This window comes from Nilaparvata lugens, chromosome 10 (assembly GCF_014356525.2).
Source record: "Nilaparvata lugens isolate BPH chromosome 10, ASM1435652v1, whole genome shotgun sequence".
Taxonomy (NCBI): Eukaryota; Metazoa; Arthropoda; class Insecta; order Hemiptera; family Delphacidae; genus Nilaparvata; species Nilaparvata lugens.
The window spans coordinates 4,575,607-4,601,975 of NC_052513.1; the positions used below are offsets into that span (position 1 = coordinate 4,575,607).

The window sequence follows — 26,369 nt, forward strand, 5'->3', positions numbered from 1 at the left end:
CATCTTATGAATTTCGGGGATGCGATATTTTGATTTTTCACATACTCACTCGCTCACTCACTTTTTTACTATCCACAGATGTTTCAGCCAAGGATGAATTATCCTTTTAATGTCGTTCAGCGAGTTTTCTCAAGGATGAGACCTAGTGCAATCGAATTTTTATATCATAAACCTACTATGTTCCAAATTTCGTGAAAATCGTAAGAGCCGTTTACGAGATCCGTTGAACATAAATAACCAGATATAAATATAAAAATACAGAAATTGCTCGCTTAATATAATAGGATCATGTGAATTGGCAAACAGGTTGTTATATATATATATAAAAGCGAAATGGCACTCACTCACTGACTGACTGACTCACTCACTCACAGAACTAAAAATCTACCTGACCAAAAACGTTCAAATTTGGTAGGTTCAGTTGGCCCTTTAGAGGCGCACTAAGAAATCTTTTGGCAATATTTCAACTCTAAGGGTGGTTTTTAAGGGTTTAAAGTTCGTCTTTTAGCATGTATATTCTTCTTATTCTCTTAATTATAATTGGAAAATGTCCATACCATATGTTAATATAGAACTATAATCTAGAGAGTACCTCTTCGAAACAGTTGTTAACTGGTAACTAAATTAATAATTTTGTCAGGTTGGCATTAAGTTGAGTTGACTTTGTTAGGTTGGCACCAAGTTGAAGATTGAAATGCATTTATCGGGGAAAAATTGATTGGGCACTGCTACTTCAATCAGAGCTATTCCTGGGAATATTATATGACTAGCGGTCAGGCTCGCTTCGTTCGCCATATACGTTTAGCCAGACGTTTAGTCTGGACCCCCGACTGGATCGCCCTAACATATGATAAAAATGCAGGCGAGCGAATCGAGTCCCCTGGCTAGACGGATATGGCGAGCGAAGCGAGCCTGACGGCTAGTCATTTTATAAAGTCGTAAGTTAATACTTTTAGCTACTTTTGTGCTAATATTTGCATAGATTAATAATTAGTTTAGCAATAATCCGATTGTAGTGTCCACTTTGACAAGTCTTTTGGTGAGTTACATATTATGTTGTTTTAATTTAGTTTATAGGATAATGACATAGACTACCTTTGTAACAACTTGGTAAAGATGAATATGCTCCATAAAGCACCCCCCTTCCCAGCCCCACCCACAACAATTCCCATCACTGGCCCACCTAACTGTTCAGGTCAAGCGCCGTCAGCTGATAATCAGCTATACATGAATGTAGAATCTGTATTGTATAATTATATTTATCAATCATATATATATCACAGTACTATTCTATTAATTATCACCCGATCCAACTAATAGTAGCAAAACATCGAAATTTCTGTTCATACAATATGATTCTATAAGGTTAATAATTAGTTTAGCAATAATCCAATTGTAGTGTCTCGCTTGGACTGCATCTCTCAAGGTTGTGATTGAATGTCAAGATTCATGACAATGGCAGCGCCTATACCCAATTGCTGCCAGTTTAATTCTAAGAGAGAGATTCTTTCTAAAAAAGGAGAGTAAATTTCATTTTCATTTTTCTAGTTGAAGTATTTCACAGTAAGTTGACCGCAATAAATGGTGTTATATCTTTGGGATAATTGATAACAAATTAATAATGGAGCACTGAATTAATTTACCTTCGAATAAATACATGACTGAGCCCGGACAATGATTGGAGTCGATTAGAGTCACGTAGAAAGGTGTGATATCTCCATTACAGGCTCCTTCAAGCCTATGGTTTTTATTCAACGATAAGCAAACTACTTCTCCCTCCAAATCTTCCTGTAGAAAAAAGAAAATGCATGACTTTAGGTGGACTTATACCACATCAGCCCTAATACTACAACATGAGCTAAATTTAAAAAATATATGAGATTCCTTGAGAGATAAATCAAGTTTGTTATCAGATGTCAACGGTATTCATGTAAGAATTGCATTTTTTATTAATTGAAAATCTTTAAATCTCTCAAACGATTTTCTACATTGTGAGAACTTAGAAGAGTGTAATATCCAAAATTACAACTCAATCTCAAATCAAATTGTTTCGAAGATTCATTGCAGAGTTGAATTAGTTTAGAACATGATTTCAGCGGTTCTTAAGTAGGCTACCATAAAACCAACGATTAAAGAACAATACTTCTATACTTTAAAAACATCAATCTTCTTGCATTTCCAGATTTTGATTCTTACCTTGCGAATGTACTTCAAAAACCAAAGACTAAACGCCGTCATGTATATTGTGTCTTTAACATTTGAGATGTTTTGCAATCGATTGTCGTGAACATGAGTCAGGAACCTGACTTGAGGCTCCTCTTCATCGTCCCAATAATCAACACAAATATTCGTATTGGGAATTTTAAACCCGTACATTCTCAAATCTTTCAGTCAAATGATAATCGGAAACGACAACAGCAAATCCTGCAAACAAAATTTCAAGAGTAATTAAACAAAATTTGAAAAAAAGAGATAGAGTGAGAAATACTTTATTGTAAATACTATGACATTATCATGAACAACCTAAAAAAATTGTTTGAAGAGAAAGAAATTAAAAGTACAATTGCTGTCAAAATTCTGAGCATCTGAGGTGTCCTTTAAGGCTGTGCAAAGGCTGAAAATAAACTTTATACTCGTGATATTTTTCAAAGTTTTTTTGATTTGTATATCATCAAGCTATCAAAATGGAAAAGTTTTCTCACGAAAACATTTTTTTTCTGATCATTACTTTTTGAGATATGAGCTCCTAAAGTTTAAATTTTTGGGATAGAACATTTCATATTCGATCAGACATAAATCCACGAGATTAAATAATACACTGCATAAAGCTAAATGGGCGCTTATGACGACCAGAAGATTTGCAGGCTCCATGTGGGGGATAAAGCCTCACATAGCTCACATGTCTGTACAAGGCAGTAATAAGGCCTCATGTAACATATGGATCACTAGTCTGGTGGACAAAGGTAAACCAGGTTACAGCCACAGCCAAACTCACAAGTTTACAAAGGATGGGCACACTGCAGCTTTCAGGAGCAGCCCATCAGCAGCTCTTGAAGTTGTTCTTGGCTTACTGCCATTGAACATTTTTATTATGGCAGAAGCACGAAATCAGCCTATCGACTGAAAGTTGCAGGCCAATGGAGAGAAGGCCTGTCTGGAACAGGCCATTGCACAATCGCCAAAGCTGTTGCTCACAGCCCTGTGCTTGAGATGACGTCAGATGTCATGAGCACGGAGTTGGTTTTTACTAAACCTTTCTCTGTTAAATTCTGCTCTAGAGAGGAGTGGAAGTCTGAGGAAGGGCCCTATCCCAAAAGAGGCAGCCTTGTCTGGTACACAGACGGTTCTCTCATTGAAGGGAAATCTGGCTACGGGGTGTACAGTGATTCACCTAGAACACAAGTCTATCCAAGTCTGGGACAACACTGCACCATCTTTCTGGCAGAGATTTGGGCCATCATGGCTTGTGCCAACATAGGCATTGCCAGGCGCTACTGCAATAAGCATATAGTAATCTTGTCAGTCTGTCAGGCAGCCCTCAAGGCTCTTGACTACAACAAAATCAAGTCCAAATTGGTGTGAGAGTGCCACAAAACGCTCAGCAGGCTTGCAACGCTCAACTCTGTGCATCTTGGTTGGGTACCTGGCCATGTAGGCATAGGAGGTAATGAGCGTGCAGATGAGCTTGCTAAGCGGGGTTATAGTATGCCATTCCTTGGCCCAGAGCCGGGCTGTGGCATAAGTAAAACAACTGCCTTCCACACAATAAATAAATGGTCCAGGGACTTACACCACCAGCAATGGCAGGGTCAACCTGGTCAAGCACTTGGCAAAAGACTGCTGGTAGACACAAGCCCTCGCTTCACCAGGTGGCTGGTGAGTCTGGGTAGAGGTCAGGTCAAGCAGGTGATTGCCCTGATAACTGGACATGGCCACTTCAGGAAACATCTCCACACAATTAGACTCAGAAATGAAAGCCAGATGTGTAGGCTTTGTAAAAAATGGTTTTATCCCCTCTCCACCCAAAAAAGAAGAAACAATGATTCTAAAGTTTGTTTAAAAATTGCTCTAGAGTCAAAATTGAAGCATGCATAGTCTACTCAATACTCGGTATTGGGTATTGCATCATTATTTTTTTAATTATTGGATGAATGACAAAAATTCTATTCCATGTTCCATTCTTTGTTAGGCTATTTGATCAAAAAACCTAAGGATTATGAAATTTTTAAGGGTAAATAGAAATAGAATAAGTAGCAAACTAAACACAAATAAAACTTGAATAGAGTTTTATAGCTTTCAAGTAGAAATTGGGAAAATTGCACGAATGAAAGTATATTTTCATAATTTTGTGTGACCTCATACAAAATTATTGTGACTAAGTTATGAGAAGTGCTCACCTTTTTTAAAAATAGGAAATCAACAGGGATAAGTGAATGAATGAGCAACAACAGCACTTGTATTTACATATTTAGTTTTCAGTTTAAAAATTTAAATTATTAAATATTCAAGTAAAATAAACAAACTTACTGTTAAAATACCTAACCACAAATTTAATCACACATTGCCAAATGCCAAAATCCAAAATACCAACTTGCCAGATGCCAACATCAACATTCGATAATTCGATTGAGTATCGACTATTGAGTCACTTGTCGAGCTACCGAGTATCGAGGCTGCGAGAATTGGAACGGGAAATTAAATTAAAAATCGATAGTTTTCGCTCAAAACATGATAAACAACCACAATTCATTTACAGGTTAGGTTTATCAGAAATGTGATAAAATTATTATTTTGATTTGACATTGTGGCATATTTACAATCTTAAGACGGAATGTAAGTATTTTTCATGACAACCTATAATAATTATAAATGTTATATCGTTTTTAAATGATGATAATACAAATGTATCAAAAGACCTAGACCTAATTTGAAGGTTTAACTCAACTCAACAATATTTAATTCTATGTGGCTTGTTTGCTAGCTTTAGAAGGTCGATGAACATTTGGCATGTATTTTTTCAAATAATTGAATTGTGCGTTATATATAAACACACAAAAGCGCTATCTTGGTTGCATTATTTTTGGATCTTAACGTCACATTGATCAAGAATGTTGAAATAAAAAGATTATATAAAGCAACCAAAATGCAGTGATAGAATTATATAATTTAGTATTGTTTAAAATTATATTTAAGTATTGTGACATATGCATTTAACTTAGAAATCTACTAAACAAACTTACAGCTAGCAAGAACATTTAGCAATCTTATCACCACGGCACGGTGGATTCTGTAGGCCTATAGTACTTGTAGAGTCAGACTCATGGAAAATGACTTAAATCAGTTTGCAGCAGAGTTCCTCTTTTATAAATTCAAAAGAACAATACTTCTATACTTTAAAAACATCAATCTTCTTGCATTTCCAGATTTTGATTCTTACCTTGCGAATGTACTTCAAAAACCAAAGACTAAACGCCGTCATGTATATTGTGTCTTTAACATTTGAGATGTTTTGCAATCGATTGTCGTGAACATGAGTCAGGAACCTGACTTGAGGCTCCTCTTCATCGTCCCAATAATCAACACAAATATTCGTATTGGGAATTTTAAACCCGTACATTCTCAAATCTTTCAGTCAAATGATAATCGGAAACGACAACAGCAAATCCTGCAAACAAAATTTCAAGAGTAATTAAACAAAATTTGAAAAAAAGAGATAGAGTGAGAAATACTTTATTGTAAATACTATGACATTATCATGAACAACCTAAAAAAATTGTTTGAAGAGAAAGAAATTAAAAGTACAATTGCTGTCAAAATTCTGAGCATCTGAGGTGTCCTTTAAGGCTGTGCAAAGGCTGAAAATAAACTTTTTACTCGTGAAATTTTTCAAAGTTTTTTTGATTTGTATATCATCAAGCTATCAAAATGGAAAAGTTTTCTCACGAAAACATTTTTTTTCTGATCATTACTTTTTGAGATATGAGCTCCTAAAGTTTAAATTTTTGGGATAGAACATTCATATTCGATCAGACATAAATCCACGAGATTAAATAATACACTGCATAAAGCTAAATGGGCGCTTATGACGACCAGAAGATTTGCAGGCTCCATGTGGGGGATAAAGCCTCACATAGCTCACATGTCTGTACAAGGCAGTAATAAGGCCTCATGTAACATATGGATCACTAGTCTGGTGGACAAAGGTAAACCAGGTTACAGCCACAGCCAAACTCACAAGTTTACAAAGGATGGGCACACTGCAGCTTTCAGGAGCAGCCCATCAGCAGCTCTTGAAGTTGTTCTTGGCTTACTGCCATTGAACATTTTTATTATGGCAGAAGCACGAAATCAGCCTATCGACTGAAAGTTGCAGGCCAATGGAGAGAAGGCCTGTCTGGAACAGGCCATTGCACAATCGCCAAAGCTGTTGCTCACAGCCCTGTGCTTGAGATGACGTCAGATGTCATGAGCACGGAGTTGGTTTTTACTAAACCTTCTCTGTTAAATTCTGCTCTAGAGAGGAGTGGAAGTCTGAGGAAGGGCCCTATCCCAAAAGAGGCAGCCTTGTCTGGTACACAGACGGTTCTCTCATTGAAGGGAAATCTGGCTACGGGGTGTACAGTGATTCACCTAGAACACAAGTCTATCCAAGTCTGGGACAACACTGCACCATCTTTCTGGCAGAGATTTGGGCCATCATGGCTTGTGCCAACATAGGCATTGCCAGGCGCTACTGCAATAAGCATATAGTAATCTTGTCAGTCTGTCAGGCAGCCCTCAAGGCTCTTGACTACAACAAAATCAAGTCCAAATTGGTGTGAGAGTGCCACAAAACGCTCAGCAGGCTTGCAACGCTCAACTCTGTGCATCTTGGTTGGGTACCTGGCCATGTAGGCATAGGAGGTAATGAGCGTGCAGATGAGCTTGCTAAGCAGGGTTCTAGTATGCCATTCCTTGGCCCAGAGCCGGGCTGTGGCATAAGTAAAACAACTGCCTTCCACACAATAAATAAATGGTCCAGGGACTTACACCACCAGCAATGGCAGGGTCAACCTGGTCAAGCACTTGGCAAAAGACTGCTGGTAGACACAAGCCCTCGCTTCACCAGGTGGCTGGTGAGTCTGGGTAGAGGTCAGGTCAAGCAGGTGATTGCCCTGATAACTGGACATGGCCACTTCAGGAAACATCTCCACACAATTAGACTCAGAAATGAAAGCCAGATGTGTAGGCTTTGTAAAAAATGGTTTTATCCCCTCTCCACCCAAAAAAAGAAGAAACAATGATTCTAAAGTTTGTTTAAAAATTGCTCTAGAGTCAAAATTGAAGCATGCATAGTCTACTCAATACTCGGTATTGGGTATTGCATCATTATTTTTTTAAATTATTGGATGAATGACAAAAATTCTATTCCATGTTCCATTTTTTGTTAGGCTATTTGATCAAAAAACCTAAGGATTATGAAATTTTTAAGGGTAAATAGAAATAGAATAAGTAGCAAACTAAACACAAATAAAACTTGAATAGAGTTTTATAGCTTTCAAGTAGAAATTGGGAAAATTGCACGAATGAAAGTATATTTTCATAATTTTGTGTGACCTCATACAAAATTATTGTGACTAAGTTATGAGAAGTGCTCACCTTTTTTTAAAAATAGGAAATCAACAGGGATAAGTGAATGAATGAGCAACAACAGCACTTGTATTTACATATTTAGTTTTCAGTTTAAAAATTTAAATTATTAAATATTCAAGTAAAATAAACAAACTTACTGTTAAAATACCTAACCACAAATTTAATCACACATTGCCAAATGCCAAAATCCAAAATACCAACTTGCCAGATGCCAACATCAACATTCGATAATTCGATTGAGTATCGACTATTGAGTCACTTGTCGAGCTACCGAGTATCGAGGCTGCAAGAATTGGAACGGGAAATTAAATTAAAAATCGATAGTTTTCGCTCAAAACATGATAAACAACCACAATTCATTTACAGGTTAGGTTTATCAGAAATGTGATAAAATTATTATTTTGATTTGACATTGTGGCATATTTACAATCTTAAGACGGAATGTAAGTATTTTTCATGACAACCTATAATAATTATAAATGTTATATCGTTTTTAAATGATGATAATACAAATGTATCAAAAGACCTAGACCTAATTTGAAGGTTTAACTCAACTCAACAATATTTAATTCTATGTGGCTTGTTTGCTAGCTTTAGAAGGTCGATGAACATTTGGCATGTATTTTTTCAAATAATTGAATTGTGCGTTATATATAAACACACAAAAGCGCTATCTTGGTTGCATTATTTTTGGATCTTAACGTCACATTGATCAAGAATGTTGAAATAAAAAGATTATATAAAGCAACCAAAATGCAGTGATAGAATTATATAATTTAGTATTGTTTAAAATTATATTTAAGTATTGTGACATATGCATTTAACTTAGAAATCTACTAAACAAACTTACAGCTAGCAAGAACATTTAGCAATCTTATCACCACGGCACGGTGGATTCTGTAGGCCTATAGTACTTGTAGAGTCAGACTCATGGAAAATGACTTAAATCAGTTTGCAGCAGAGTTCCTCTTTTATAAATTCATTTATCATTTGCTGGTTTTCAGTTGATAAAATGAACAGTGTGGGATTGCAATGCACTGACCTAAAACAGCAGTATGATGCTTGTTTTCAAACTTGGTTCACCGAAAGATTTCTTAAAGGTGACATGAATGATGAAATATGCGCACCATTATTCAGGGTTTATCAGCAGTGCCTTAAGGTGAATATGAAATAACTGTATTCTTTTAAGATTTTATGAATTGAAAATAAAACATTGTAGCAAGGAAACAATAATTAATTGCTATTGAAAGACTTCTATACTCAATTGCCATTTAATAAAATTATATTTCGTTTTATTTTCATTTCTAATTCAATTCATTCATGAATCCTGAATGAAAGCCTTACAGCTCTAAATTCAAATACATTGTTAAACTGTTCTTTTAGTGTCACAATAAAGCAATGCATTTTTTATAAAAATCCTGAAAGTTTCCTTGTTTTCAATGTTTTGTTCTCAATTCAATCTATTTTAAGCTAACTCATGTTATTTTGGCGTACATCCAGCTATTGTAAATTTGCAGATAACTGATATAAACGGTAACTTATCTTCTACTGCCTTACAACTCTATTAGAAAAAAAACATGGAGCAGTGTAAAGACCTCAGAGACGAGTACAGTACATGTTTCAATTGGTGGTTTAGTCAGAAGTTTTTAAAGGGAGACCACAATGATGAAATGTGCTCTACACTTTTAAAAGTGTATACTGAGTGTGTACAGGTAGGGTGAGAATATAATACAACTTATTATCCAGAATAAAATTAATTAATTTTATATCTCACTTACGGTAAGAATTTGTTGTTGAACGAGTTGGTAAATCTTATCAATTCTTTCTTATGCAGAAAGCACGACAAGATAGATTGAAAACACTTTAAATACTTACATATTACAGAATATTCCAATGACCAAGTCATCTTGTTCTTACCTTATACCTTCTCCATCCATTACCCACAATTGTAGGATCGATGGCGGCATGTCATGAAAAAAAGAAATAACAAAACCACTAAATTGATCAAGATGGCAGTGGTCAAGTTCAGATCGAAAAAATTATCATATGAGGCCTTGCTCTTTAACATAATGGCACTTTAGCCTGATAACATTTGAGACATGTCATCATTCACATATTCTTGGACATCGTAATAAGCCCTGGTTCTCAGGAAACCGGTCACAACTCTCTCGAACATGCTGAGGTCCAACTGCTTCACCCCTTGTGAAGATGTAGACCTTTTCCCCACTGGTTGGGTGACATTATGTGAAATGTTGCTTTTGATATTTGTAAGAGCAGTTGCTAAAGTCCCTAATTTGCGAATAAATTCACAAATAATTAAGGCCGTCCGGCTCGCAAAATTGCTGGGTTCAAACCACAGCTCTAGCTCAGTGGTAGATACATGAATTTTCCAAATATAATTAATCACCACAGGGTTCAATGACTGGTGATTAATAATTCTTACTGCTGCTTCCATAAAGTTCTTGAAGAATACCAATAAGGAAATCAGAAAGATAGTTGATGACTGATTATCAGTAACCATGTATACAATAGAGAATAATGAAGACCAACTATGTTTTTTCCTAGTTGATTTTTAAAACGCTTGTCATGAATACAGGTATTCACCAATTTATCCTTCTGAAATTCCTTAGAACTTACAACGCCAGTTCTTGAAGCTCTCTGGATCCTTATATGATATAACTGGAACCTTATTATTATAATTACCAATGTATTTTTTCTGGCGGACCAGTATGACTATCATCAAAGGATGATAAATACTGAGTGCTCTTAATAAGATCGATATTAATTGATTTAATAATTTTATATGCTGCTGAATTTTTTTTCTTGGTACCAAGACAGCTCAAACTGTATATCACGAGATGAATTAGGATAAAATAAACTTCTATGATTTTTGTATGCTGACATAAAACACAAAATATATTCCCATAAAACAATATATATAAAATTTTCCTATATCTATAATTTTCTTTAAATAAATTCTTTTCTAATATTTGAATAATTATCACAAGGTTTAATAGCATTCACTTTTGTGAGTTTTAAAATTTATAAATATATTATACTTAATACTGATACTTGTACTTCCAGTCAATTCAGAATTCTACAATTTAAAACCTGTTGGTCTGTAGATTTAATAAGATGTGCTTTGATCAACTAGCAAATAATAATTAATAAAATTGACATTTAAAAGATAAAATCTCAGGGTTTTTAATGAGTCCGTGCCTTGCATGGAAGTAAGCTTCCTACATATATCAAATAAATTTATAAAACGTTCTTATAAACTATGTGATAGCACTCAACACGTTGCGAATTTTCCTTGACTTAAGTTAATTTATATAGCGCTTTGACTAATTCCCCAACTCTGAACAGAAAGGCCTTTTTAACGAGCTCGTTTGATCTAACACTCACATTAATGATGTTCTTGACGGTCTCGTAGAATGAATTAATTATTTCCAATAATTAATTGTGCAGGTCCCTTTCGTCTCCGCTGGGCTCGCGCGTGGTCCAGGTTTCTTATAGATTTCTTTCAGAATTAAAGATATATTTATGGGAATTGATTACAATTATGAACTCTTCAACAACACTGAGTTCACATATAAATTAACATTAATCACAAATAGTTTACATTTAAAAAAGGGATTGGCTTGATAATTTTAAAATTTAAAGGAAGAAAGAACCCTAAACTCCATGTGCATCCTCTCAGAACGAGATCACAAGCCAGAAGAAAGTGGTTTTCAGAAAAATTTTATCTCTTCCTTGAACGATTTGTAAGCTTCTTTTTGATTGGCTTTTAATTTAGCAAACTCAATACAATTGGTTGCTTCAGAATCAGGGCTTCTTCAACTTTATAATAGAAAAAATAAATAAAAGTTTTTATATAAATATATGGAGTGATTGTCTTAAACTATTTTGATAAATAAATCGCGATATACGATGTTAACATGTAATATACATTTAATTTTTTATATGAGTTTTGTATACTCTTGATTTTCGTGCTTTTTAGATTGTAATAAATATTTATACAGCAATAATAATTGTCCGTATTTCTATACATAAACCTTCCTTAATATATATAATACATCTTTTGTGAGTAAACTTTATAATTCAACTTATACTGGTTGATCGAACAATCAGCTGATTCGCTAGGTATTGAATCAAATAACTATCGATTTATTCTAGATCGATTGATTCATTTAAAAGTGTAAATAAACAATTCTAACCTCAATGTACATGCAAACTTTTATTTTTTATAATCTGCCAATAATAAATAAGCCGCTTTATAATTTTTAATTCTGCCAATGGATTCTCATTAGTTGTTGAATCACAGTTATGCATGTTTTTCCTTATCATTTTAGATAATACGATTACTCTTTTATCACTAACAACATTCGATTTTACTTGAGTGGTTCTTTGACTAGGTTATCTTTCTTTTCCATTTTATAATTCTATTAAAATTCACTAGTTCATTTCAAAATATTTTGTGGTGCTAAAATACCACGTGACACCCTGCAGGCAGCCTGTTGAAGTAGCTTAGCGCTGAACTCCTATAGCATACCCGCGATCTCTGGAGGCGCACCCTGGGGACGTCAAACAGCTCTCGATGCCTGGTGTTGTGCTGATGCACATCAGTCCCAGTCAACTAATTTTGTTGATTCTTCTTGATGTACATGAGGCAGAGAAGGAGGATGTGGCTGATTACAGTTTGAATATCCAGCCTAGCAAAAATGGGCTTGCAATGAGCAAGATGTTCGCTTCCAGTAATGATCCTGGCGGCCCGTTTTTGCAGCTTCAGTATGTCCACAACCTTGGCTGAGTGACCCCACATGAGTAGACCGTAGGAGATATGGCTGTGGAAAAGTGCATGATACACCATGACCAGATATGCCTCCGTCACATGTCCCCTCAGTTTAAACAAAAGGAAACAGATTTGGGACAGTCACCTGCTGGATGTGGCTGGCCCACCTGAGCTTTGAATCCAGCATAAAGCCCAGCAGCTTCACAGGCTCCTGATCATGAGGCAGATTACGCCACAAACTGCAGACGATGTTTTGTGTCTTGCTCTCATTTATCTGGAAACGATTTACCAGGAACCATGAGGTTGAAGACCGCAGATGGTCCGCTGACCTCTCAAGCACCTGCTGAAGGTCAATGCCAGATGACAGCAATGATGTATCATCAGTAAACAGGAGAGTTGCACCATTGTCATCCAGGTCGTTGATCATCACGATAAACAGGATTGGCCCTAGAATTGAACCCTGAGGTACCCCAAACCTGACAGGGAGTGGACATGAAACAGCTCCACCCAATGACACCATCTGTGTCCTCCCAGTCAGGTATGACTCCAAGATGTCAAGAGCAGAGTCCATAACCCCATAACAGCGAAGCTTCTTGATTAGTACGTGATGGTCAACACAATCAAATGCTCTGCTTCAACTGAAGTGTTGGATTAGTTTGTATTGATTATGATTTGTATATGATTATGAATATCATTCTGAATATGATTCATGAGTTGTAAAATCGAAACCCATTTAAAACTGTAGGTCCATTCATCTCTCATTATCATCCGCCTCATTACCAGCGCACAAGCCTAGAGCTCATGTAGGCATCATCCTCAGAAAAAAACACTACAACAGTCAAAGAAGATGACTTAGTCTTAGAAATATTCTGTAATATGTAAGTTTTTCAAGTGTTTTCAATCTATTTGTGGCGTGCTTTCTGTATAATAGGCTATAATTATCATTACGAAATTACAAAGCGTCTATTATGTGTTTCATATCATAAATTTGTATAATATTCACTTATACAGTAATTACACAACTCACAGAATAAAAACTCTCACATTTAAATTGACGATCTTTCGATGGCTGAGCTTCTTTTTTTATCAATTCATATAATATGTGTATGAAAAATGTCTAAGTTGTAAATTTATTTTTAGAATCTATAACTAACCGAAAAATCTAACTACAGAACTAATAACTAAATAACTAAACTTCATAAAAATGGAATTACTGTTAAATAATGTCGATGCCACACGTTCTATTTAAGCAATGGACTGAAGTTTCATGTCTATATCAGTCAAATTTTCAAGAATACGCATATTTTACAGTATCTTAATTAATATTGCATGAAATTGAATAAAATAATGTTCTAGCAATTATACTGCAGTGTATTGCTTGAATAAAATGTGGGATTACAATATTTAACAGTGTTTTCTTGTCATTGATGCATGTTATTTAAAATTTGGAATAGCATATTATGATTTTCTCGCAACCATAAAATTTCATTAACTTGAAGTTTTTAAAGTTTTTTGTATAGATTCATTCTCAATCATTTTCAAAATAAAAATATTGTATTTTTCAACTGTAGAAGCTCCTATTCTTAAATTGACATTCATATTCACTTTACAATCATTTATTTAATTGTAAAGCGTTCTTAATACATCCCTGAATAGAATTAGGTTACTCGATTGTTGCACTTCGTTTCAAGTCTGCTCTTAAGTGCCATTTGATACAATAGAACCAGAGACCATCTTGTTGTGCGGTACCTATAGCAATAGGTGTAATTTAATAAAACTAATTTATCATAGACTTATCATGATATATAGTCAGAGAGAGATATTACTTTTAACACGGCTCTCTCTCGAAGACAGAGAGGCCCGATACTCTTTCCTTCACTAATCACTCCCACTACCTAACAGCACTCTCCCTATTTTTGTGTCAGCATCCAATTGTGTGCAGCAAACTTACTCCTCTCCACTACTCTGTCCATGCTACAGACTGTAGAAGGAGAAATCGGTTTCCCCTCTTCATGCTAAAAGTAATATCTCTCAGACTATAGTAACCAGGCTACTAACCATCACCATAAATATTATAAAGCTCTCCTTATGGTTATCTGAAAGATCTTTTTTTTAATTCATTCATTAATCGATTGATAGTGACAGTACAATGCCAGAAATTAGATTCATTTAGAATTGATTGTAATAATTGAATAATTAATCATAAATAATTGATATTATAATAATTATTATTATTATTATTAATAAATAATTAATATAAATAAATAATTGAAAAGGTACTTCTATACTATATTTTGTATTATCAATAATGATTATTTTTCTATATTATTATTTTCTGTTCCAGAAAACCATGAAAGAGAAACAGATTGAATTCAAAGAGGTTGACAAAGATCATCTGGGAACGGACAAAGAATACAAGTCTCCAAAAGAGAACAATCATAACTAATTGTGTGTGAGTGCGCGCGCGAATGTGTACGATAGAATATCAAATGAAACCCTTGTACATTATTTTGTGTTCATTTATAAGGTATAATCTTTGATTTGGGAAATGTTTTGTTTCAAAGGATTCTAAGGTTGGAAATCATTACTGGATACAAAAATGCATCAATTACAAATTCAATTAATCAATTTGATAATAATTAAAATAACTACAATTATTAGTAATAATGATGATGATAATGATTAAAATGATGACAATGTACATTTTTAAAGAATTAATTTCATTGCATAAATGATATGATATTCAATTTATACATAATTCATATTCAAAGAATAAATCTAATAAAATAAATTTTTAATCTATCAACTAACTGAATGAGTTAAGATATTTCTCAGACTTCCAACTAATCAATGTGAGTAGGCTTTAAAACTGTACCCAATACACAGAAAAGAGAGACTGAAACAACGATGAGCAAGCAAGCCTCTAAAAGACCTATACACAGTAGCGGTTAACCCACAACTAACTAAATTGTATGTAACAAGCGTTCTAGATGTCCTTTCTACTGCATTCTTGTAGATGCATCGATTTCCGTCATCACTGACTAGAAATTATCGACAGTTGATGTGAATTTCACCTTATTCAAGAAAAAACACAGCTCAGCCTTTTCCTAATATTCTAACATCGGTGGCTGTATTCTATGATCACTAATTCGACTTGAAGCAAATGCACACAGCAAAAGATGGATTATGCAGACTTAGACAGACAGACGGAGGAAAACTCCCTCCCAGGTGTTTGAATGTTGCAACGCACAGATACGTCTCTGTCTGTCTGCATTATGTCTGCTCACGTCTGCATGCAGAAATTTGATTTTCTCTCCGTCTGTCTTTTTCTGTGTGCGTTCACCTTTAGGCTATTCTGAGTGGCCATTGACAAGTACTGTATTGATAAAAACGACTTCTTGAATCTCTATCACATCCACCTATCAATAATTGAATAGACTTATCAACCAATAATAGACTTATTGAATCCACCTATCAACTAATCTCTAAACTTTTCGAATAATCAAAATTTCAAGTTTTCTTTTGAAACATTTTAACTTAGTAGGATAGAAAAATAGTTCAGTGTTTTTGTTTGAATAATTTGAATGAATGGAACGAATTCGTGTGAATTGAAAGAAAATGACATAACAAATTGTATGATATTATAAACAATAGATTCTCCTAAACTTCCAATCTCCTTTGAAATTCATTTTCTGGCAATATTAAATTCTAGAAAAGTTGTAAGGAAATTATAGTTGTAAGGAACTTATCTTTTTTAATAGTGAAATATATGAAGCCTAAATTATTTATCTGTTTTATATGTTTATTATCTCTTGGTTGAGAAAATAAATTATTTTTTATAATTCATTAATTTCAAAATTCAATCTGGTATTGGTTGTTTTTGTTAATTTCATGGTTGTTGAACTACCATCCTCCATTGGCTAGTTTTTCTCGTATGCTGTAAGTAGAGTATATCTAACTTAAAAATCTGGCTTGTTGAGAAGGCTTTTAATGCGAGCTTCAACATCGATTGCCATTTTTAATTTTAATTGTGAATTAACATTCTATTATCATAACTTGTTTATACTACCATGTAATAATGAGTTTATAGCAAATATGAAAGAAGGATAAAATTGTTTATGTGTAATTGTGTTACATTATAATATTATTGTTAAACTATAAATACATTTTTTCGAACTGAGTTTCATGTTTTTATTTTATTTGGCCTTTTAATCCTAGATTCTTTGTTTTGGAAATAGTCAATAATTATTAGTCACGTTGAATGTGTATTGAGATCCATGGAAATAATTTTGTAGTCTGTTCATCTATTTTTGTTCGTATATTTTCAAGCTAGTATCACATTTCAAAGGTGGTATCAGCTTATCTTATACTTACAGTAGTTTATAAATATAGAAGCAATGATTCATATCAGCTATTAAAAATAACTTGTCATGATACATTAATATTATACTTACACAAGCTTAATGTTTTGTCTCTCCTTTCGATGGCTTTTAATAGGTACCACCTTTTTGTTGGAATATGATACCATCTTGAAAATATACGTGCGTGTGTCAGAGTAAAACCATAGAGAAACAATAGCGTAAGTCTTACGCTATTAAACGCTATAGAAACGTAACTTACGCTATTGTTTATAAGTCTTACGCTATTAAACGCTATAGAAACGTAACATACGCTATTGTTTCTCTATGATAAAACATACTGGAATGGCGAAGGTAGTTGAGAGTATTAAAAATAATGCATGATTTATTTAAATGACTCCGCTTCATTCTTACGTTTTTACTCCATTATGTTTCGACACATTTGAATACATGCATATTTTACTTTTCAACACTCTCTGCTACCATCTATCTTCACCGCTCCTCTACGTTTCGACCTTTAACCAATTGATTCACCAATAGAATAATAGAAACATAATGTTTTACAGTAACGGGAGTTACAGTTTCGTTGTTCTTTTTTATCATAAAAATGTTGGCTTAAATATACATTTAGTAAGGAGCCCCAAATACTATTTTGTGGATTTTTTTTCCGTTAGGGCTACTTTTGAATATAAATAAAAATATAAATCCAAGTACCATTTTTAAAATTGTTCTAGGACTGGTGTCCTGATAAATTTCAGTGCCTCTGACACGACCTAACGACTGGTTTCAGGCAGCCCTACGATATTAAAATAAATACAGTGAGCAACCTTATTTGGAAATTATTAACAATAATATGCCACAAAATAGTATAAATAAAAATATAAATCTACGTACCCTTTTTAAAATTGTTTACTTACCACAGGTTTCGGCTATATGATGCCATTACCAAGTGATTGGAAAATAATAAAATGACTATTAACACAAATGATGAATAAAATCACTTGTTAATGCATCATATAGCCGGAGCATGTTGTGAGTAAACAATTTTGAAAAGGGTACTTGGATTTTTATTATTATTTATAGAATTTTGTGGCTATATTATTGTTAATAATTTCCAATAAAGGTACCTCACTGTATTCATTTTAATATCGTAGGGCTGCCTGAAAACAGTCGTTAGGTCATGTCAGAGGCCCTGAAATTAATCAGGGCATCAGTCCTGAGCCAACTAGCCATAGAACAAGATATGTACAATTATGCACTTTGTAACTATTATGCACGGTCATGCACATAACTATTGCAAAAAGTAACAATTAATATTGCTACAGATGGAAATTACTGAGATATTGCATTTATTCAAATGCTAATAAATTAATCATTATTAAACGAAAATCCAAATTAAATGCTGTAATTCACCCCGAAGACTTCTGCTACTGCAAATATCGAAGCATATAAAAATGCAAAACTGAATTAGATGAGTATTTTATTCAACTATAAATACAAGTAATTTATTTTATATAAAACTTAATACTGTACAGTGAGTTAATTTAAATCAGAGCTAGAAATTGACAGAATTACATCAACTTTTATTAAGAGATGCTGCTCATCTCTTCTTCTTTTTTTGAAGAACATCCAGGCTTACTCCTTATTAATTGATCTATTTCATTTCTCATTTTTCTTGGGTTTAAAATATATAAAGTGATGTCTTTTCTAGCTCATTTACTCATGTATACTAGGATGACTGCATACCCGGAAACCTTAGATCTGTCCTCTCCAAATTATCTTTGATCCATTTTGTCAGCCCTCTCTATCAGATCAGGGGTGAACTCTTCTGACCATCCGTTATTCTTTCCTATACATAAAAAACATCAGTCATTATTTAAAACAATGTTGTACATAATTTCTACTTATATAGTAATTTTAAGTTTTTTTTTATTTGAATGAACTCATAGAGCTCATTTACATAATATACGGTAGTGTAAGTGCAGTATTATTAATACAGCATGAAAATAATAACTATTTCTATAGTCAGAGATATTACTTTTAACATGAAGAGGGGAAACAGAGTTCTCCTTGCACAGTTTGTAGCATGCTGCACGCCCCCTGTGGGTTGGGGGAGCTTTGAGTCGATCATCGTACTCAAGAATGTGTTGAAAACCAGAATTCACCCACAGTATCCATGCTTGTCGCAGGAGGCGACTAAAATGGTCCTCAACGCAACTCCAGAAGTTGCCTTGCCTTCAAAACACACAGGATCTGCCCAAGGATCTACACATCAGGGCAGTTTCGGAGGGGCAAAAAGAAAAACCCAAGAGACCAGAGATGGGCGAAACTCCAGGCACATATGTGGGTCAAGAGGCTGAATCGAGGGTGGCCGGGTGCCCTAGAGGCAGTTTGGCGTCCCCTCTCTCAGCGGAAGGACCTACAAAAAGGCCAGGAGTGGAACTCAAGTAGGTCACGAGTTTGTGGGTGGAGAGGCTTAAACTCACCACTGCTCAAAGGAGGGCGGCCATTTAGGCAAAACTTCTTGGGAGAGGTGAGGCTTTTGACCCTGCAAAGTTTCGGAGGGGCAAAAAGAAAAAACCCAAGAGACCAGTGATGGGTGAAAAACAAGGCACAACTTTGGGTCAAGAGGCTGAGTCAAGGGTGGCCGGGTGCCCTAGAGGCAACTTGGCTGCCCTTCCTGAGCGGAATGACCAACAAAGAAGGCCAGGAATGGAACTCACGTAGGCCACGAGGACTAATCAGTCTGAAGAGACAGCCAAGCATATCACACTGGATTGCAACCAGGTGATGAATGGAATGTTAGTATAGGGAAAAACTCCTGGTTCTTGTAAAGGACATAGGTATTGGTTTGCCTAACTAACATACTACTTGGGAGCACAATAAGCTTCGGTTGACGTGTGGGGTTCTTTGAACCTTTGGATCCTTGAATCCGTCCCTTCGAAAACAATAAATAATAAGCATGCTGCACACAATTTGGATGCCGACTCAAAAGTAGGGAGAATGCTGTTAGGTAGTGTGAGTGATTAGTGAAGGGAAGAGCATCGGGCTTCTCTCTCTTCGAGAAAGAGCCGTGTTGAAAATAATATCTCTCTGACTATAGTATACTTTTGTCTATGATAAATTATTTTTATTCAAGTTATATTATAAAGTTAATTGGAATTCTTCATTGAAAAACTAGAGCCACGGGTTACCCTCCCTCAGAAAAATTCGGCTTCTACATTTCTCTCTGAAAAAATGGTGTCAGTACCGTTACAGTAGTCATATTTAACGCTGCTGACCTTCTATGGACCCCACCCCCAAAGATTTGATTTTGTCACCCTCCTGCCCCAAGAATTTCAAGGATGCAGTCTGCGTCCAAATCCCACCACCCAGTGGGCACCATTGCTTCTAGAGCATTGAAATAGAGATGAAAAGTTATATAAAAGCACGTACGGTATTTAAATGCTCAGCTATTTTTTCAAAAAACTATTAGAAATTATTTCAAAATTTGGTATGATATATGGCGATACCCAAACAGAATAAACAATCTTTTATGAGCGTAATAATCATACTATATTAAATAATCAATAGTTGATATCAACAAAATTGGAATCTTGGATAGCATGAATGGAAGTAGATTAATTTTTCTCTACCTACCTTTTCTAACAAATCCTTGCTCTCCTGAATTTAATATTCCAACTTCCTTCAAGAAATCGAAATTCACAGCTGGGTTGTTCTTGAAGTTTCTTATATCAAGGTAGTTCATCAGTTGCTCAGTTTGTTCTTCAGTTACAGGTTTTTCTAGGAAATTCGAAACTTTATCAATAATTTCTCTGAGCGCCTGGAATCAAATATGAAAAGTTCAACATAATATACAATTAAATTTTAAAACAAGAATTACAAGTTCTTTCTTAAAAATGTTTATCATCGGGTACTACAAACTTATCTGTAAATACTAATAATATCTAGCTATAAAAACCAAAATTCGAAACTTATGTAATATTTTTGCAACTACCTATTTGTTAGGGAGTGCTGTGCAAAAAATCTCACTTCTCAAGAATACATCTCTTCAAATTTGCTCGATTTCTCGTAAAAATTCAAATTTTTATTGTAATCAGTTAGCCAGATAGCACTGATTTTCTTCTGAGGTTTCACTATTTTTATTCCAAATTTCTACAAGAAATTCAATTTTACAGTAGGGTACCTTATGTATTTTTTAATAACAAAATTATATTTTTCTGTGTATTAGGCCTACACCATTACAATTCTACCTATATAGATTATTCATGATGAAATACTAGCAAATCATTGCAATTTTCTTTCAAATGTCTTGTAATTTAGTATATATTATGGTACTTCTATAATAATGAAGAAATACCTACATGAGCAAAACCACTCCCAGAGCAATAGCCCATTTAAACGAATGGACTTATTAGTGATTAATAATGAAGCTTTCTGTTCCACTGCAATTCGTTGTAGCAATAGAATAGTCCAATAAATTAATAATTATTGTATTGGCCAACGTGCGTAGGTAGGCTCTTAATTGGAAATGATTTATTTACCGTATTCATTTGTTCGTAGAACAAGAAAAGAACATTTGGATGATTTCTTCTATTCCAGCCCTCTAGAACGTGTGACCAGTATGGAGCCCAGGCACCTGGAACAATATAATATATTTATGAAAAAGCAAATTTAGTTTGCCTTTAAAATGGAATAAAACAATCCCAAGTTGGCCTATAGATGTAGTCTACAGGGTGGGAGAAGGGTGGGGGTGTGGTTTCCCCGAGTCTCAATTTTCAATAAGTACGGTAAGCTCAATAGCTCAGATAACAATAAATCATCCAAATTGATCAAGATCAGTATATTTTGAACGACATCATTATTGAACAGTATCACTTGATTAATGGACCAGCCCCATGTTTTTTCTCATTCAATGATTTTTTAAGATTACGTCTTAAGGGCTTCAATTATGGAGTATAAGACAAGTCAGGTCAATAATTTTAAATAATCAACACTAAGTAAATCAAACCTAGTCTTCGTTTAAAATGAACTCTTCTACACTATAAAATACTCAATCAACTAAATATTTTTCAAATGTTTTTTAAAGTTCTTCAAATCATCATTACTTTTAAGAAGTTGTGGTAACCTGTTACAAAATTTCCTTCTAATATAATCTGGGTTTTGTTCAAATAATCTTTATTTTGAGCCATTATATGATAATCAGTTCTGTTTCGTGTATGATCATGAGATGATCTATCTTCAAAACATCATCATTATAAAGCTGTTGCCATTGGCTAAATCCATTTCCTCTGAAAATGTCAAGTTAGATAGATATCTATTATACCATATATTTTATATATTTCGAATGGATTTCCAAACGCTTTTCAAAGAAAATAAATGTTTGAGAAATGGGTGTTTTAGTGGTCACGATCGTGATGATATGTATGTTGTTATTCTCTCTGATAAAAATAAAATTGATATTCCCGATAGACTATTATGATAATGGTTTTATTGGTGCTTTTATCGAGAAAAACATGAATTACGGATTAAATAAAATTCAACTCACTCAGATTTCTTTCAAAGTAGTCCCAGTATTTGGCGAAATCACCAATGAATCCTTGTGTTTTGAATAGCCTGTTTAGATGATAAAATGAAACAGCAACATCTTTAGGATTCCTTGCTACATAAATTACCTGAAAATAAATTATTGTTAGATATTGCATACGTTTCAAGGAAAAATCATTGAAAAATATAAACCGTATTCCGATTTTAAATGGCTTAGAAGGAGGCACTACTGGACTTCAACAATACATTCTAATTATCACAAAACAATATTTTGTTCACCTTCATATTCTGGAGAATTGTATATTTGGTTTTTTTTTCAAGGCTACCATGTTATTGAAAAAATATAGTAATATAGGTAGTGAAAAAACTACAAGTGTAATATAAAAATAAAATATTTTGGAATCTTCAAATTCATAATTCGAGGAAAGTCTGCTTTTATTGATGCTTGTTCATCTCCTTGTTTATCAGAACATAAGCATAATAAGTCGTTTTCGTTTCAGTATATAGGCTACTTATAATATTATGTAATATATAATATTTTTAGTATTAGTTTGAAAACATATAGGCAAGTTTAATCCTTCAAGAAGGGTAAATGCTGCAGGGCAAAATATTCAGGTATTTTTCTCCCAATTAGTATTAGTTTCTGTTCATCTGTCGACACTCTAGTAGTTTCATTTCTCTCTTTTGTTAACATATTTAATCTTACTATAGTTTCTTTAGTTTTTCAAACATCTTGTTCTTCTTCATTTGCTTAGTTGTTTTTCACCTTTTTTGTATGTTTTTTATTGTATTTTCCTTAGGCTCACGATCAGACGAAAGTCTTGTGAGCCATTTGATTATTTTTATGATGTACAGTATACAAATTATTTTGTGTTTTTTTTCAATTGTTGTGGAAGTGAAGAAGAATCATTCTTTGTAGAAATTCAGAAGAGTAAATTAAGCAAACAAGAAAGGCCCAATATTAAATAATTTCATTAAGAAATTCAATATTTAGGAATACTATTTTTACATTGGACACTAAATATGAATGATTATTGAATAAATCGAATACCGTACCTTGCATCCAGAATCTAGTAGATTGGGTGGAAGAAGACTGAAGGGCAAATGAGTTTTGATGAATCTTGGCCCCTCTAAAGAGTTGAGAATCTCATACACAGGTCGACTTATCTCTTCTATCTTTTTCTGCTTTTCGTCATTACCTTCATTTTCTTTCAAAAATTCTTTTTTCACATCCTCATGCATGAAAACGCTGAACCTAAAACAAACATTGATTATACGTATAGCTTCTGTAATCTGTTCTTTTTAATAGTTCATGTTATAATTTGTTCTTCGTGTTTGGTGGTACTGTATACACTATTTTTTTAAACAACTCAAAATATAAAAATAATTTAAATTTTACTTCTGTATCTATTGCATTATCAAATCTTCAAGATCAGTTTAACATTTTCTAGTAAATCCTATTTGCAATTGAAAATAAGGAAATTCGACTCACTCAAAGAACGGGAATCTCTCAGCCAGAGGTATGGATGATGCTTTCTCGAAATCCAAATTATTTGATAATAGCCAAACCAGTTCCTGGGTCCATGTTGTACCTGTGAAAATTTAGTTGAAAAATAATTACCTATTACCATCGTTACTTTTGCCTAAAAAATTCAAGTTTTGTATCATTATAAATTACTCCACAGTTTTACTATAACAACAAATAGGAACGGTAGCCTATTTTTTATTTTTAAATTTGTCCTGGAGGTCGCTTCATATCTCTCACCAGTGAAAGATCCGTGTTCCTGATGCTCAGAGGATTTCCTTCCGGAAAGTTGATCGAAGAATTCATCATAAGAAGGCAGTTTTTTTATTTTTATGAAGGAGAATTTGGCTTGAACTATGCGATTTAAAAAAGCACAATGTATTCACATAGACCTACTGGTTGTCATGAAGGAAATGTATGGAAATTAATGAGAAATTGCATTTATTTTTATAACAAATATTCAAATTGAATGCTGTGAATAATAATTATCAATTCATTATCAATTCATATCAAATTTATTTGAATGAATGCTAAAGAATTATAATTATTATTTACAACATTTAATCTGGATATTATTTGTTTAATAATAATTATTAAGGAAATAAATAGTCATTGATTTATTGTTTGATTGACTAGGTACCGTAGTTGATTGATTGATCAATTTATGAAATACCTGATCTTGGAAATGTCACCACCCACGTGTCATCAGACCGCACTTTGAAATTGTAGAGATGCGGAGCCTCTGCTGCAAACTTCTGTGGGAAAAAGTACTTCTCAGGTCCCACCTGCAGGAAACCAGTTCTCTCTCCCAGGAAGTCACGAAGTAATTGTCTGTTCAACTCATCGTCCAATTTGTTCATTTTCAAAGGTAAACCATTAATTTCTCCGCCATCTTTGTCATGGGACATTGTTGTACTTTCTAAAACATAGAATTGAATTAGATAGGTACCTACCGTACTTCATAATGTGTTATTATTTTTTGCGTGGCAGATTGGAAAGGTGAATAATGTCAATCATACCAGGCGAGATATAAAATTTCATTGCAGAGAGAAAATTTTTTAAACGTGTCCTTTCAAAATATTTATCAGCATGCAGAAAATTTAACGCAAAGAATAAACTTCACTCGTATATACTTTAGTACCGTACCGTACCTAATATTGCAAAGTGTAAAGTATTTTCACAAGATTTCACAGTTTTATCCTTCATAGTGATTATGAAGTTTTACAGAGACAATAATAAGGCACGTCTATTTCATTTCTTTCGCCAGAAGCACAGAGTAAATAAACAGAGTAATGTCTATCATACTGTAATTTATTATTATCAACTTTTATTTTCGTTTCTCTTTTTTGTAACAGTACTGATGTGAACTGACCACATACCATCAGAATAAATTAAATTACACACCAGCATAAATATGAATATCATATGTGCATACAACTGCATTATTGTCGTTTTGCATGAATTGTTAAGCTGGGTTTACACCAAAGCTATTAACAAAATGTTAATAACTTAATCCTTATAGATTCTATTGAACGGAACTTGACAAACACATATGTTCATCATGTGTATGAAAAGTTATACTCAATCTAATAGAATCTATAAGGATTAAGTTATTAACATTTTGTTAATAGCTTTGGTGTAAACCCAGCTTTATTATACTAAATTCTATAAACTTCATTCTTCTTTAGAAGATCATTTTCAAAAGGAATGTTTTTGGAGAAACAATTGGAAATAATTCACCTTATAAGATACGGTACCTATTTTTAAAGATGTAAACAAAAACAGAATTAAAGACAAAAATAATATTGAAAACAGTATACACGCAGCCCTAGGTACAGTAATTGAATAGACTTGAAACGTTGTCAAAAATCCACTTTAACTGAATAAAAATTAGAAATTAATATTTCACAGGATCATGCTTTAAGTCTATTCAATTATGGAAAAGTTCTACATCAACATTCACGCTACAAACTTAATTAAAGATGCTAGGTACAGTACTTGAAATTTCTAGATAAGGATCCTCGTGATACTAAATTTCAAAATTATATGTTCTAAAAAGAAAATCAAATAAAAATAATACCAGTGTCCACAATATTAAGGATGCGATGAGAATGTTGCCCTTGGTCTCAGGAGAAAAGAATTTCTTCTCTGTTTTCTTCTCTTCACCGCTTCGACGCTCGATCAACGTGTAAATGTGAGGAAGACTGAACACCAACTACAGAGCAGAGATCACTAGTACTCTGCGGTTACTTCCTCCTAAAAAGAAGACAGTGCCCCACTCTCTCTTCCTGCACGCATGTAGTTATATATCTATGGAGCCTACTATTCTATATATCTCTGACTAAAGAGCCATCACCTTAACCTCTTATTGAGGTCGTCTTATGAACCACAGATAATTCTAAATTTGATTCTGTAATGAAAATGAACAATTTTACTAGGTCTAAAAATGATTATTGCTTGTATTCTAAAATTGTGGAGGGTAAAAAGGTATTTCTATTATTGTATGTAGATGACA

The 26,369-nt window shown here is 33.8% G+C and overlaps 3 protein-coding genes across 4 annotated transcripts; 1 reads left to right on the top strand and 2 right to left on the bottom strand.

Annotated features, from left to right (window-relative positions):
* Positions 1-1,587: 1,587 nt before the first annotated feature.
* LOC120353322 (5' exonuclease Apollo-like) lies at positions 1,588-7,906 on the bottom strand. The gene is made up of 3 exons (XM_039436591.1): positions 7,770-7,906; positions 5,438-5,665; positions 1,588-1,788 (listed from the first exon to the last, which is right to left on the bottom strand). Exons 2-3 carry the CDS (start codon positions 5,615-5,617, stop codon positions 1,588-1,590), a joined length of 381 nt encoding a protein of 126 aa, XP_039292525.1. The 5' UTR covers positions 5,618-5,665; positions 7,770-7,906.
* LOC111061736 (TP53-regulated inhibitor of apoptosis 1-like) lies at positions 4,763-16,605 on the top strand. 2 transcript variants are annotated; one of them, XM_039436126.1, is made up of 3 exons: positions 4,763-4,833; positions 8,637-8,791; positions 14,769-16,605. In XM_039436126.1, exons 2-3 carry the CDS (start codon positions 8,645-8,647, stop codon positions 14,868-14,870), a joined length of 249 nt encoding a protein of 82 aa, XP_039292060.1. In that variant the 5' UTR covers positions 4,763-4,833; positions 8,637-8,644; the 3' UTR covers positions 14,871-16,605. The 2 variants fall into 2 exon arrangements, with proteins under 2 accessions (XP_039292060.1, XP_022188016.1); XM_022332324.2 differs by lacking the exon at positions 4,763-4,833 and adding an exon at positions 7,926-8,075.
* A 1,640-nt stretch (positions 16,606-18,245) lies between these two features.
* LOC111046696 (sulfotransferase 1C4) lies at positions 18,246-26,083 on the bottom strand. The gene is given in 9 exon segments (XM_022332311.2): positions 18,246-18,574; positions 18,576-18,631; positions 20,422-20,605; positions 21,327-21,421; positions 22,331-22,457; positions 23,386-23,584; positions 23,822-23,921; positions 24,528-24,773; positions 25,935-26,083. Coding segments are annotated over 8 exon segments (1,059 nt in total). The 5' UTR covers positions 24,763-24,773; positions 25,935-26,083; the 3' UTR covers positions 18,246-18,511.
* Between the last annotated feature and the right edge of the window lie 286 nt (positions 26,084-26,369).